The sequence below is a fragment of the Biomphalaria glabrata genome, chromosome 2, assembly GCF_947242115.1.
Source record: "Biomphalaria glabrata chromosome 2, xgBioGlab47.1, whole genome shotgun sequence".
In the NCBI taxonomy this organism is placed as follows: Eukaryota; Metazoa; Mollusca; class Gastropoda; family Planorbidae; genus Biomphalaria; species Biomphalaria glabrata.
The window spans coordinates 49,837,011-49,851,838 of record NC_074712.1 but is presented as its reverse complement, the minus strand read 5'-3'; the positions used below and the strand labels follow the sequence as shown (position 1 = coordinate 49,851,838).

General features: G+C 40.6%; 1 protein-coding gene across 4 annotated transcripts in view; it reads left to right on the top strand.

Moving 5' to 3' along the window:
• The window catches only part of LOC106065764 (polycystic kidney disease protein 1-like 2), a 37,740-nt gene extending 30,678 nt beyond the window's left edge, over positions 1-7,062 (top strand). For 2 of the 4 annotated variants that reach the window (XM_056021092.1, XM_056021091.1), the window contains exons 34-35: positions 5,774-5,849; positions 5,998-7,062. In XM_056021092.1, the coding sequence (XP_055877067.1) occupies positions 5,774-5,849; positions 5,998-6,082 (161 nt within the window). In that variant the 3' untranslated portion in view covers positions 6,083-7,062. The remainder of the gene's footprint in view (positions 1-5,773; positions 5,850-5,997) is intronic. The other 2 variants (XM_056021093.1, XM_056021094.1) reach the window with 1 other exon arrangement.
• The last annotated feature ends 7,766 nt before the right edge of the window (positions 7,063-14,828 follow it).

The following is a 14,828-nucleotide window of genomic DNA, read 5'->3' as shown; positions in this document are numbered from 1 at the left end:
GAGACCCAGATGGCCCGCTCTGGGTCAACCGGCTGGTCATGCCGAGCTACCAGCATAGGTCGTCGACCTATGCTGGAGGGCGGTGGCTGGAGGGTCAATCAGGGAGCTGCTGTATCGGACACATGTCCGATGTAGCAGCTGACTGAGTATAGCACCTGTGTAGCCCTGACGGGCTCATTCTGGACATCCGAATGGCCCGTCCCCTTGTTGGACTCGATGGCGGGTGGGGAGCACAGGTGCCGAATTAACCAAAATATATATGGACAAAAAAACACACACAAAACTACTTGCCCCAGACCTATGTCTGGGCAAGAAACGTCGAATTGACGATAAAAAAGAGGAGGTCCCAAAAAGCTGTGCCACCTGGCCATCATTTCTGGTGGTTAGGTGCACAGAGGAGGGTAAAAGCCTGACAAAGTTGAGCCCTTTTATTATCTATAAGGGACTCAAGTCAGTAGTGGGAGAGCCCAAGAGTGTGTCTAAGCTACACAAATCAATGGAACTCCTTGTAGAAGTAGACAGCAAGACACACTCTGATGGGCTTTTAAGATGCAGAAGACTCTGTGATCTCCAAGTGGAAGTCATGCCACACAAGAGTCTGAACACCAGCAGAGGTGTAATCAGCTCTAGGGACCTACTGGAATGTTCCGAGAAGGAAATAGTGGAGGGCATTGAAGGAGTCACCCATGCCCGGCGCATTACCAGGCGCAGGGAGGGTGAGGAGGTCAAAACCGCCACTATTATCCTCACATTCGGAACTAGGACACCGCCAGAGTATGTGAAGGCAGGATACCTACGAGTTCCAGTGAGGCCCTACATACCTAACCCCATGAGGTGCTTCAAGTGCCAGGGTTATGGACACGGCGCGGCAGTCTGCAAGAGGAACACTGTGTGTGCCAGATGTGCTGGAGAGGGTCATGAGGACAAGGGCTGCACAGCCCAGTTCAAATGCCCAAACTGTCAAGCTGGCCACTCAGCCTACTCCAAGGACTGCCCTGTGTGGAAACAGGAGGTTGCCGTGCAGGAGTACAAGGCAAGAAACGGATGTACCTTTAGCCAGGCGAAATCGGCTGTACTGGCCCTACCCAAGGGCCAATTCGGCTTGACAAAGACCTACGCCCAGGCTGTTGCTAAGAAAGGAAGATCCATAGCCACACAGACGGACACATTGACCCCACCACCCCCTCCTCCTCCTCCAACTCAGAAGAAAACACCGCCAAAGAACACACCTCTGAAGAAACAAGAAAGCCCTGTTGTCATGCTAAAGAACAGGTTCTCTGTGCTCGCTGATGAGAGCATGGAGACTGAGCAGCATGTCAAAACCAATACTCCGGGAGAACCCGGAGACATCATGTCTGACACAGGTTCTCCTCAGAGAACCCAGCCAGACACCCCAACCTCTACCGAGTTAGAGGTTGACCAACTCCCTAAGGGGAGAAATCAAAGCGGAGAGGATGCCCGAGGTGAGAGAGGAGGAAATAACCTCCGCTCTAACCAGAGGGATCTCCCCTCTCCAGAGAGAAAGACTTCCCCCAAAAGGGGGTTGTCCTCCTCTCCATCCAAACCCAAGAATAAAAATACCAAGGTCACTGGAATAAAGGGAAACCCCTCCGGGGGCCTCCCAAGGCCAAATAGCTCCAAGTAGGTCATCTAGAATAAGCCATGGATTCCAGAATTGTACAGTGGAATTGTAGAGGCCTCAAGGCCAATTACGAGGAAATGCAGCTACTGATGGACTCTGAGACTCCTGTAGCTGTCTGCTTACAGGAAACATTTCTGAAAGATTGCATCAGCTTCCGAAGCTACCGTGCTTACACCAAGAATGTTGAGGATGCAGAGAGAGCATCAGGTGGAGTCTGTATCCTTGTGAAGGATAGCATCCCCCATGAGAGGGTAGAACTACAGACCACACTACAGGCCGTAGCAGCTAGAATAACCCTTCACAAGGTTATCACTTGCTGCAGCCTGTATCTACCACCAGGCGCTCCATTAAACCGAACAGACATGGAGGACCTATTGAAACAACTCCCCCTGCCTTATTTAATCCTTGGGGATTTCAATGCCCATAACACCATGTGGGGATCCAACAATACCGACACAAGAGGTCGTATGCTGGAGGATATCTTCCTCCAACATGATTTATGCATACTTAATGATGCATCACCGACCTACTTGCACCCAGGAACTGGATCATTCACATGCATTGACCTCACCGTATGCGTCCCCGGACTTCTGGACGATTTTAAATGGTCAGTTAGCAATGATCTACGGGGAAGTGATCACTTCCCAATCATCATTACTAACAATCTCCCTTCATTGGGACGACCTCAGCGGTGGAAACTGAATAAGGCCGATTGGGAACAATTCCAAAAAAGATGCTCTGAGGATATCACAGAAAATATCCTCCATGAACAGAACCCAGCTGATACCTTTGCTAGCAAGCTACTAAGTATAGCCAGGAAAGTTGTACCCCTAACCTCTGCAAATCCAAAACAGCCTAGCAAACCATGGTTTGATACAGCTTGCAAAAGTGCTATTGGTGATAGGAAAAAACGACTGGCTGCATTTATAAAGAATCCTTCCCAGGAAAACCTAAAGCTATTCAGAATAGCTAGAGCAAAGGCTAGACAAACCATACGGTCAGCCAAAAGGAATTCCTGGAGAAGTTTTGTCGGCAGTCTGGATGCCAAAACTTCTGCTAGAGCGGTTTGGAAGGCAGTAAGGCGAATCAAAGGGAAAGAATCAAATGCAATAGGGCATTTGAAAAACCAAGGACGAACAGTCACGTCCCCCAGAGAAATAGCTGACTGCCTTGCATCCTCAATAGCAGAAAAATCATCCACTGCACACTACACGCCAGAGTTCCAAAAAGTCAAAACCAGGGAGGAAAGACACCCCATTGATTTCAGGTCAGAGAACAATGAAGACTACAACAAACCGTTCTCGCTTGAGGAACTGAGGGAATCGCTGGACAAGTCACATGACACAGCGCCTGGAGAAGACGAAATCCATTACCAGTTTCTCAAGCACCTTCCCGAACCCTCATTGGCAGTCCTGCTAGGGGTCTATAACTGTGTGTGGCAAACAGGCGCTTTCCCAAACAGCTGGAGGAAAGCCACAGTTATACCGATACCTAAACCGGGAAGAGACGGCTCTGACCCAGCTAACTATCGACCAATAGCACTAACAAGCTGCATCTGCAAAACCATGGAAAGAATGATTAACAGTAGGCTGGTCTGGTACCTGGAAAGGAATAAAGTGATCTCAAACTACCAGTGCGGATTCCGGCAGGGGCGGACAACAACTGACCACCTGGTAAGGCTGGAAGCTTATATTAGAAATGCATTACTCAGAAGAGAACATCTAGTAGCTGTATTCTTCGATATAGAAAAGGCCTATGACACAACCTGGAAACATGGCATTCTACGTGACCTGGCGCTTATGGGGCTTAAGGGACACCTCCCCCGTTTTGTGGAGGAATTTCTGAAAGATCGAAAATTTCAGGTTCGAGTGGGCAACTCCGCTTCTGACACTCATGACCAGGAAATGGGTGTACCCCAGGGCAGCATTCTATCAGTCACCCTGTTCAACATTAAAATAAATAGCATCATAAATGCGCTGTCCCCTGGCATAGAGTGCTCTTTGTATGTTGATGACTTTGTCATTCTTACTTATGGGAAAAACATGAACACCTTAGAAAGAAAATTACAGCTATGTTTAAACAAAATTCAGGGTTGGGCAAACTATAATGGTTTCAAATTCTCAGACTCCAAAACAGTTAGTATGCATTTTTGTAATCTAAGGGGACTCCACCCAGACCCTGAACTATTTATACACAAAAAGAAGATCCCTGTCGTGAAAACTACAAAATTTTTAGGCCTCACCTTAGATTCCAAATTTAATTTTCTCCCCCACATTAAGGAACTTAAGAAGAAATGCCAAAAGTCATTAAACATACTAAGAGTACTCAGCCATACGGACTGGGGAGCTGACAGAGATACCTTGCTGCTGCTCTATCGGAGTCTAATTCGATCCAAGCTAGACTACGGATCCATAATATATGGAGCAACAAGGAAGTCGTATCTAAAAATACTGGAACCAATACAAAATGCTGCACTGCGTCTCTGTCTCGGCGCGTTTCGTACATCACCTATCCCAAGTCTCCATGTGGAGGCTGGAGAACTCCCCATGGATATAAGAATGAAAAAGCTTGCAATGCAGTATATAGTCAAGCTAAAATCCAACCCCACGAACCCTGCTTTTGACTCCATATTTAACCCCACAGAGGTAGAATTATACAATCGAAGGCCTAACGTCATACAGCCGTTGGGCCTTCGAATGAGAGAACCCATCCAAAATTTAACCCCACCCATTGACCAAATCTCTAAAATAGAAACCCCTCAGAATCCTCCTTGGCTAATGAATAAACCCAAATTAAATTTATCCCTCCTTAATTTCAAAAAAGAAAATACAGACCCAAGCATACTACAAGTCCACTTTAGGGAACTGCAGGAGAGCTACGGAGATTGTGGCACCATCTACACAGACGGATCCAAAATGGAGGGAAAGGTCGCGTGTGCCTGCTCCTTTCGGAACAAAACAATCTCCCGTAGACTCCCCGATGGCTGCTCCATCTTTACGGCCGAATTGTACGCAATATTGCTTGCACTTATGGCCGTAAAAGCATCAGAAAGGAGTAAATTTATAATCTGCTCCGACTCCAAATCTGCATTGCAAGCTTTGGCGCGGATGAAGACTGACATCCCATTGGTACATAAGAGCCTGAAGCTGTTGGACCTAATAACAGCCGACCGTAGGGATGTCACCTTCATCTGGGTCCCCTCCCATGTTGGCATTGAGGGAAACGAAGCCGCAGACAGAGAAGCAAAGAGAGCCCTAAATCATGCGGTGTCAGGAACCCAAATTCCCTACTCGGACCTGAGACAAAGTATTGCCTCTGCCACCTATCGAGAGTGGCAGAACCGATGGGAGGCTGAGACTCACAGTAAACTCAGGCAGATTGTGGCGGATGTCAGGTGGCGGCCCACATCTAAGGGTCTGACAAGGCGTGGTAGCACAACCATGTCCAGACTTAGGATTGGCCACACCTACATCACGCACTCTTTTGTACTGAAGAGAGAGGAGCCCCCACTTTGCGAGTACTGTGACTCTCGCCTCACCGTGGAACATATCCTCGTTGATTGCCCCAGATACCAGGATGTCAGGGCGAAATATTTTAGAGCCACTAATCTAAAAACACTATTTAATAATGTCGACCCTGGGAAGGTACTGGGCTTTATTCGGGAAATGGGGCTATCTACGAAGATCTGATTTCTGAATTTGTGAACATGCACTATTTACATTAGATTTTTACCAAATATTTAAATTTTTACTACCTTTACTATTTTAACTGTGAATAGACCTTGATTTTAATTATATGACTGTATAGAATCTGGCCCTTGTTGTTTAGAGAGAGAGTAGTCCTTAAGGAACTGCAGGCACGACATGGCCTAAATTGTGCCGATGTGCCTCAAATCAAAAATCAAATCAAATCAAATCACTTCTTGGTTGGGAACCACAGATTGACATTCCTGTTGTCCTGTGTATATATCTATATAATATAGGTGCTGAAAGAACCCTGTCTTAAATATAAGGGCTTGAAAAGAAAGGAATACCTAAAAGATTTTTTCAAGAGACACTTTTAATTTCCTAGTATTTTAGTTCAAATGTCTTAGTCCACTAAACACTTAATATAAAATATCACTTTGTTTAGATACTAAAGCCATTGAAGAGGAAACTTTGGACACACAAGAGAACAATCTGCTTAAGCTTGAGATGAAATTACAAAGGTAGATCATTTGAAAGGAGTAGTGTTATAAATTAGGAAATTTAAACACTTATTTTTCTTTTTAGATTACAATACTATGTAAACATTGATTTGTTTTAAAACATGTCTCATTCTGTCTAATGTGACTTTTCTATTACCAACGAATTTAGATTATTTGATGATCTCAATACAAGTCTGAAGCCAGTGACTTTTAAGAAAGAAACTTCCATTCCATGCACTGCAAGACTTCAATGAAACATTGCTCAGAACAACTCCAAAGTAAAGTGTAATCAATATCTTGCAACAAAGTTCTTCTAATGTTTGACTCACATAGGCAACTATGACCTAATTTATTTCCTATATTTATAAAGAAGAAATTAATGGAAAGCCTGTTAGCTTTCATAAAGTTAAGTCAAGTCATTTGTCAAATTGTATTTGTAATTACTATACCTTAGTAAAAGAGTGTTCATGTCCTCTGCATGCTCCTATATTGTTTATATTTTTCATAGAATAATAAATGAATGGAAATTATCTCTTCCTCTGTTAAATTAATAAAACATCCTTCTATTCTAATGTATCCCTATTTAGTTTGAGTCAAGTATGCCTTACCTGCTTGTTAGCCCCAGGTTTTAATAATTGAAAACTACATAATATTTAGTTATAAGGCAAAAAAAAAAAAAATATTTCAATATAACACCAATTCAAGGAAATTATATTTAATATATTTAATTATGGAACCATAATCTTTGGTATAAGCGATATCCTTTGAAAGCTCTATAAAGTAAAACAAGTAAAGTTCCTCCTTCAGACCTAGTGATCTATAGGACAGATGATGTTTCTGTCATCTGTTTCTATAGCCCATGGTTAATGAGGGTGTCATGTGGCCAACACAACAGCCTTTACTTTTCCTCAACTAATGTTAGGTACCCATTAGAGCTTGGCTTACCTAGAGGCGCCCTAATCATCCCATAATTTAAAATCCCAGGATTTGAACCCAGGACACTGGTTTGAAGCTAGGCACTTTACCACTCATCCACCGTGCCTCATCTCAAAGCTCTGTAACTTAGGTTTTGATCAAAATCCATTAAAAAATGTGTAGGAATTTTATCTTTTTTACATAGTTAGATCAAGATATGAAATTGTATGCAAAAAAAAAAAGGGGTTACTGCCTTCTGTGTCCAGTTTCAGTTGTGAAGATGAAAAATAAACTTTTTTTCACTAAAGTGACTAGTGTTTGCAGTCACTGTAAAAAGTGTTTTTGTGTTGTTGTTTTTTTGTTAGTGATTGTTAGGTTATGGATTATTCCCTTAAAATAAATTCATTTTAAAATAATTGTATTCAATTAAACCAATTTCATCTTGTTTCAATGGTATACATACATTACATTTGAGGACAAGGAAAGTTAAAGGCAAGACAAATTTTAAGGGAGGACAAAATTTCTTCTTGACATAACAGACACACCGTAGAACATACTTATTTGTTCAACATACACTGTGGCCTTCCATCACTATATTGCTATGCAGCTTGGTTACAAGATGATTATAAACATTTTATGCATGTTCGCCTTTCTCAGCTTAAACATTTGTAAGGCTTGGGCAAGTGAAGCCTTGCTGATTTAGAGATGTATACGTGGAATTAAGGAGACATGTCTAGACACTAATTAAAGGGTTTGGCAGGTTTAGAAGTGGGTTTATCTTTTCACAGTACCGGTAATGTAGCTTAGGCACTAGATGGTTTGGCAGCTTTCAGAGTGGCTTATCTTTTGACAGTTATGTAGCCTAGGCACTAAATGGTTTGGCGGCTTTCATAGTGGCTTATCTTTTGGCAATTATGTAGCCTAGCCACGAAAGGGTTAGACAGTTTTCGGAGTGGCTTATCTTTTGGCAGTTATGTAGCCTAGGCACTAAAGGGTTAGACAGTTTTCGGAGTGGCTTATCTTTTGGCAGTTATGTAGCCTAGCCACGAAAGGGTTAGACAGTTTTCGGAGTGGCTTATCTTTTGGCAGTTATGTAGCCTAGCCACGAAAGGGTTAGACAGTTTTCGGAGTGGCTTATCTTTTGGCAGTTATGTAGCCTAGGCACTAAAGGGTTAGACAGTTTTCGGAGTGGCTTATCTTTTGGCAGTTATGTAGCCTAGGCACTAAAGGGTTAGACAGTTTTCGGAGTGGCTTATCTTTTGGCAGTTATGTAGCCTAGCCACTAAAGGGTTAGACAGTTTTCGGAGTGGCTTATCTTTTCATAATAATGTAGTCCAGGTACTTATCTATTCTAAAAAATGCAATGTGTAAAGCTGTTTATTCATAATATTGTAAAAAGTACCGTCTTGCTATTTATTAAAGGCATACCATTGACCTGATTACGCTTGGTTTTGATAAGACTATTTTTAATTTTAATTGAAGAAACGTTTTAAAAATGTTATAGACGTAAAGCTTGAAGAGTTGGATAAGTTCACTCCCCTTGGCAGCATCATAACAAATGATGGGGAGGTCTAACTATGATGTAGCGTGCCGAATAGGAAAGGCAGGGAGCATTTTCTAAAGGCTGCAGTCTATTTGGACAAGCCAAGCCATTGTACTCGGGACAAAAATACCCCTTCTAAACACAATCGTCATTCAAACCGAGACATGTTCTCCGACAAAATGAACTACGCATACCAAGAGTTGCGATGACATGGAGGCCAATACGAGGAAAGCGCCAACAGGGACTTCTTCGTATAACTTGGCGCCACACCCTCATTTAGGACCTCAGACTCAGTGCAGTGGACACCAGGTGTGAAGAGACTTCAGACATTGCCAGTGACAGATCTTTGTGGAGACAGCTTGCCGCCCAATGCGCTGGTGGCCCTAAGTAAGCAAGACGTAAACAACCAAGATCTTAACAAAAATTTAAACTTTAAAAAAAACTATTAGGTAAATATACATACCGGTATGCAAACCTTTAAAGTGCACCGAGGAACAGTGGTGCTAAAGAAATAAAAGAGGGAAAAATTACTTTGTAGACAGAGTTTTAGCGTGAATCGATCCAATATGGTGTCAATATTTTTATCAGAATCAGAAGTAATCCGTCGGAAATAATTAGATCTAATATAAAGGACCCACGTCTTGACATTTCAACATTAAGTTGATTGATTGAGAATGTGAAAGAATTGTGAAAAAAAAAATCCATTTAGAATACTTTAAGAATGTCCCGAAAGTTTTTTCTGTGTTCTATGTGGGCTGTAGATCTAGTTTTTATTGTCTAACCATGGAACGAAAACAATGCCAACAAGTGAAAATAATTAGTTTCATCTCTGGACAAAGATCTAGTTCAGTGCGAGAGAAATCTGAAGCATATTTAAAAGCTTATTTAATTAATTGTGTACATTGTGAAAGTATCCATACATACATTTATATATCTTTTGCACTATTGGCTTTCAAAAATAACACTTATTGTTCAGCCCTGTTTAAATTTCCCTGACCTAGTTAGACGATGTGCTCGTCAAGTGTTGGTCGGTCAATTATCTGGCAGGTAGTCGGAGAATATTATTAAAATATTATTAAAATCTGAAGAAAATAGGAGGAATCAGAGATTGACTCTTCCTCGTTTTAATTATGTTGGAGCGTTCAGATGACTAGTCCAATAGCAGACTTATTAAAAACAGCAAGACCTTAGTTTACAAAAATATTCAGCATTGTTGCCCCAACAACCTTTTCTTGAGTTGTTGAAACATTAATTATCTGTTATTCAATAAAACACGGGCACGGTGGCTGGATGGCGAAGCGCTTGGCTTTCCGGGTTCCAAGATTGGAATTTTTACTTTCGGGATGTTTAGGGTCCTTCTGAGTCCACCCAGCTTTAATGGGTACCTGGCAAAATTAATAGGGGAAACGCATAGACTATGGGGAAAAATGAAGGCGGTTGGTCGTTGTGCTGGCCACATGACACCCTCGTTAAACATAGGTCACAGAAACAGATGACCTTCACATCATCTACCCCATAAATCACAAGTTCTAAAAGAGGAACTTTACAATAAAACACATGCTAATTTCTAGGACATTAAAAAATATTCTAGATTGCTTTTTCAAACGCTGTGAACATGAGTTCACAATTGAATGCGTAGGCCTAAAGCTCTCTCTGGTTGATGCCTTTTATATTAAATCAATTTCTATCCTCTTTGATCAACGATTCCTGTATTACGAACGCTAATATTGAATGTCATGGAACAAACCGTTGTCTTCACCACAATGTATAATATCTTGTGGAAATCTATTTAAAAATAAACTATGAAGTTTACGCTTCAATTGATTGAGTCAACCATTAATGCAATGGGAATATGCATAAAAAATAAATGGGCCTACACAGAAATGATGATAATGACGCCAGCTGTGATATTAATGAGAAAATAACTAAGATAAGATAAGTTTTTATTGGTCCAATGAAATGGAAATTCAGTTTGATTACAATTTCACCACCTCAGCGTAACTACTGTTACAATAACAATATAGATACATAATGCGAACAACATTCACATACGAAACACATACTCACTCACAACTTGCGCTTTATGAATTAAACTTCTATGCAATTCTCGATGACGACAGATGACCTTGTAACTATGACCGAAGTGGGAAAGAAAAGTTTGTAAATCGTTCTGTTTTAGGCCTAATGGAAAGGAGACAACCCCTTCGTTCAGATCTGACGTAACAGTGGTTTAATGGGTGTTACATTTATATGTGTATTTATGTTTATGTATGTTGTGTGTGTGTGTGTTTGTTTTCTTGTAGTCTCCCTTGTTCTACTGTTCAGTATGTTCACGGTTTTCTTTAAGTGTGTCATTAGTGTGTACTAGACTCTCCTGTTTGTTTCTCTTCTCTTGTTCTACTTAATAAATATGGAGTGTAACTTTTAAACAACAGTATTGTTATTGTATTGTGATAATATAACAATGGGTGCAGGTTGTCTTCAAGAATCGTGTGTATTTAGGAAAGGCATTTTTCATGAAAAAGTTCTTCAATATTCAAGCTCTATTAAAAATGTTATTAGTTACTGTCTAGCAACCTTTGGATTTGAATGTTTCTTGTTTCCTTCCTTAGTCTTTTTATATTCTTTGTACAAAGCTTTTATTAGGTCTTTCGGTAAAATTTATAAACTAACAACAAACTATAAAGCCTTCTACTTATAAGGTTGGCTAAGCAGCTAATCGGCTTTCCACCGTGGAGACCAAAGTTCAAATTGAAAGTCGAGCAACTTTTAAAAAATAAATTGCTTTTGAAAAGACAGCATGGAAACCTTCTCTTAGTTACCCCTCCCCTCCACCTACCACACCACTGATCCACAAAACTGATTGGACCATAGCGCACTGCGCATGCTATAAGCAGGAAAGGGTTCCCGGTCACTTCATCCCCGGTCATTTCATCCCCTGGTCACTTCATCCCCCGGTCACTTCATCCCCGGTCATTTCATCCCCTGGTCACTTCATCCCGGTCATTTCATCCCCTGATATTTTCATCATCTGATCATTTTTATCTAACAAATTGTAATTTTAAAAATCATGAAATGAGTAATATTTAATGTATTCATTTTTTATTTAAATGACAAAATTGTAACACGTTAATGTTTAAAAGGAATTAAAGCAAAACGTATACAGGCGACATGATATCCCGAGGATGGGTGAACTCCGCCTTTATTAGAAAAAAATAAAACCGTATTTCAACGCTAAAAATGACGCGCCCATTTTCAAGAAAGAGTGAAAAATAAAATAAAGTGAAACATGGTTGTACTTTCACCACACCATTGCCTTTGATGATAAGTTATCAGCGGCACGGTCATAATTATTGTAATCGCACTTCTATCTCTCAAATGATTTTTTACTACTTCCACCAAACCTTGGCCTTCAATCCGGATAATATTATGATATTACAACCCCCACATCCAATAGAAGCGCTATAGCTAAGTACACACACAGATTTACAATATAATATAAGATTTCTCATTAAGAAAACAAAGTGGAAGAGGAAACACTATAAACGCATTAGTAACAAGTCATAAAATGTCAAAAAGCATTCTACATAATCATATAATCATATTTATACATAAAATATTTAATTGGGGATGAAATGACCGTGGATGAAGTGACCGGGGGATGAAGTGACCAGGGGATGAAGTGACCGGGGATGAAATGACCGGTCACCGCAGGAAAGTTGTGTTAAAAACTATTAATAAAAATATTAAAATTTCCAGTCGCAAGAAATGTATTATTGTTAGTTTAGCTCTACATAAAATTAATTACTCGATTCATTCAAAATAATTGATGCAATTTCACTTATTATGATCTTTGCTCTATTCAAGTCAAAGCTTCATGGAGGAACTTGGTTGGGTCACGTGGGTGGGTGGAACCGCGACACTCAGCTGCAGATCATGCTCATTATGAGCTAGTAGGGCACAATCACCGGCATAGAGAAGCTCTGTTACATTTCCTTTGTATTTTAAATGGGACATTAGACGTCGAAGATTAAGCACATTGCCGACTGAGCGAAACCTGACGTAGATGCCTTCGTGCAGTCACTGCCTCATTTGACCCAACGGTACGCCAAATAAGAGAACTGAGAAGGAGCAAGTACAGAGCCGAGCTTCACGGCATTTTCTATAGAGAAGTGATCAAACAGGTCACCATTGTGTATTATATGGAGTTTTGTACCTCTTGAAGCTGCGTGAGAATAATCAGTGTTCCACTAAATACTCCAAATGTGCGAAGTTTTCCCCTTGGAAAAAGTTTAGGAAACATTGGTCTACGGTCTACGGGAATGTGTCTGAGAAATAACGTGTACAAACGTTTTACCAGACAGACAGACAAAGTGAGTTGATATAAGCTTTGCAAGAAAGATCGATCATTCCTATGTTCAATAAGTATTCAAAACTGAGAACGTGTAACCCAGACACTGCATCACCCCATCCAAATATTTCTTTCCGTACTAGGCCTATATCATGCACCAAATGTCAATATATATTTTAAGACCGCATCACAAAAAAAAAAAATGAGAGACAGGGTTACTGCAGCGATTGGACACCATGATGATTTGCTAACTATCGTAAACAAAATTTGCAAGCTAAAAATCTATGGCCATGCTACAAGGTCTTCGGGGCTCGCAAAGACCTTCGATCAGGAAACAGTACCAGGAAAAAGAAGATGAGGCAGACAGAGAAAGTGATGTTAAGACAACATAAAAGTATGGACGGGCCTGCCATTGAAAGAGGTTCTAACTAAGGCGAAGAACAGAAAGGAATGGAGAAAGACGGTCGACAAATCTTGCATGGTGTCCCAACGGTCCAATAGACTAGAGGATAGGTAATGGTACGGTAGGTAAAAAGGAAAAATAACAATGATTAACTTATGTTCATAACTCTCATGTACATACTCTCTAAATAAACTTTCACATTTTGTTTTTTACATTTCAATAACACATTAGCCTTTTCTTTGGCTTGACCTTCGCTCAAAATGAAACAAGTGTTTCGAGAACATTCCCACAATAGCAAGACACGAAAGGAGTCATAACGTTTCATTTATGATTCATAAGGAGCCACAGACAATTGTTTATTCTTTACACATTGCATACTATGAATAATGTTTCGATCAAACAACGGGGAAAGAGTCGCACAATAAAAGAATCAATAATTAATCAATATTGGCATTTTTAATGATAAATATTATTCATGTTCATATCAAAGTATCGCCACTATCTAGACGTTAGTTTTACTTTGTGATCTCAGATCAATGTTCACTAAAAACGACTGTAACCGTGTAGAGACGTGGCTAACCTGACGAGTCTCCGATCTAAAAACTAAATGTGTAAATTTTGCTTCCAATTAATTTAAAACAGACATGCCCCCCTAAGCGCTATAAAGATCAACTCAGGCGCCATTCCGCCCTCAATGGCATAGCTGGCGGCAAAAGGCATCTGAAAGAAACAGGTGGTGAGCTTTCACAAAGGTTGCGGGACAAACAAGTGAGTCATCATTGAAGACAGGCGCAGATGACGGAAAGAAAACTTAAATAGTCAACGGCTTTGTCGGCACGAAATGCGGGAAAATATGCAAGTCACACCTGGGTCTGCGTAGTCATGTGAGACACTGCACTCATCATTAATCTTTGGTATTATTGCCATTAATATTCTTATAATTTAAACTTCTCTACATCATCTTCTTTTGGGCACTTCTCCCAGCGATACTTCCACCTTACCAGCTTACCCCAACCGGTCCAAATAGTAGTAGTAGTCCACCAACTCTAGTTGGTACATGCTATTAGTTGGACTACGTAAAGCGGTTGGTCGTTGCACTACAAGCCACTTGACACTTTCGTTTGTTTAAACATGGACCATAGCACTGGTGGATCCAGGGGGGTGGGGGGGCGGACGAATTTTAGTATAGAATTCACCAGTGGCGTAGCTAGAGTATATGATGCCTGGTGCGGTACCTCATCTTGATGCCCCCCCCCCCCCCCAAAAAAAAAAAAACACAAAACAACTAACTAATTAATAACATTGCAAAACCTTACTTTTTTTCAAAATAATATGTAGGCCTATTCATTAATCAAATATTGTTAATTCTTTCATGACCTTAATGACCTTTCATGACCGCAGCATTATCATAGCCTTTGTGTGGATGAAGTCAACAAAAGACTCACGAACCTGCACCCTGTCATTCTCCATGACAACATACCGTAAAATTTGGGAAATTTGATCCAGCTTTGAGATGTCAGGTGTACTGTCAAAAATAATAGAGAATTATTTGGCTTGTTTTACTTTCTGTATGATTTGTTTTTTTAGCGTGATCCCCCAATATTGTAATAAATTCATTTTGTATTTGTGGAGACATGTATATATTCGATATGGAACAAAGCTTAGTTCGAAGCACATGCTCCCTCAAGAGTGGATCGTACTTTGATAGTAATTTTACTAACTCTCCAGGTTTTCGTCTCTTGTATAATCAAATCTTGGGCCTTGTTGTCAATATTGTTCCCTACTCTC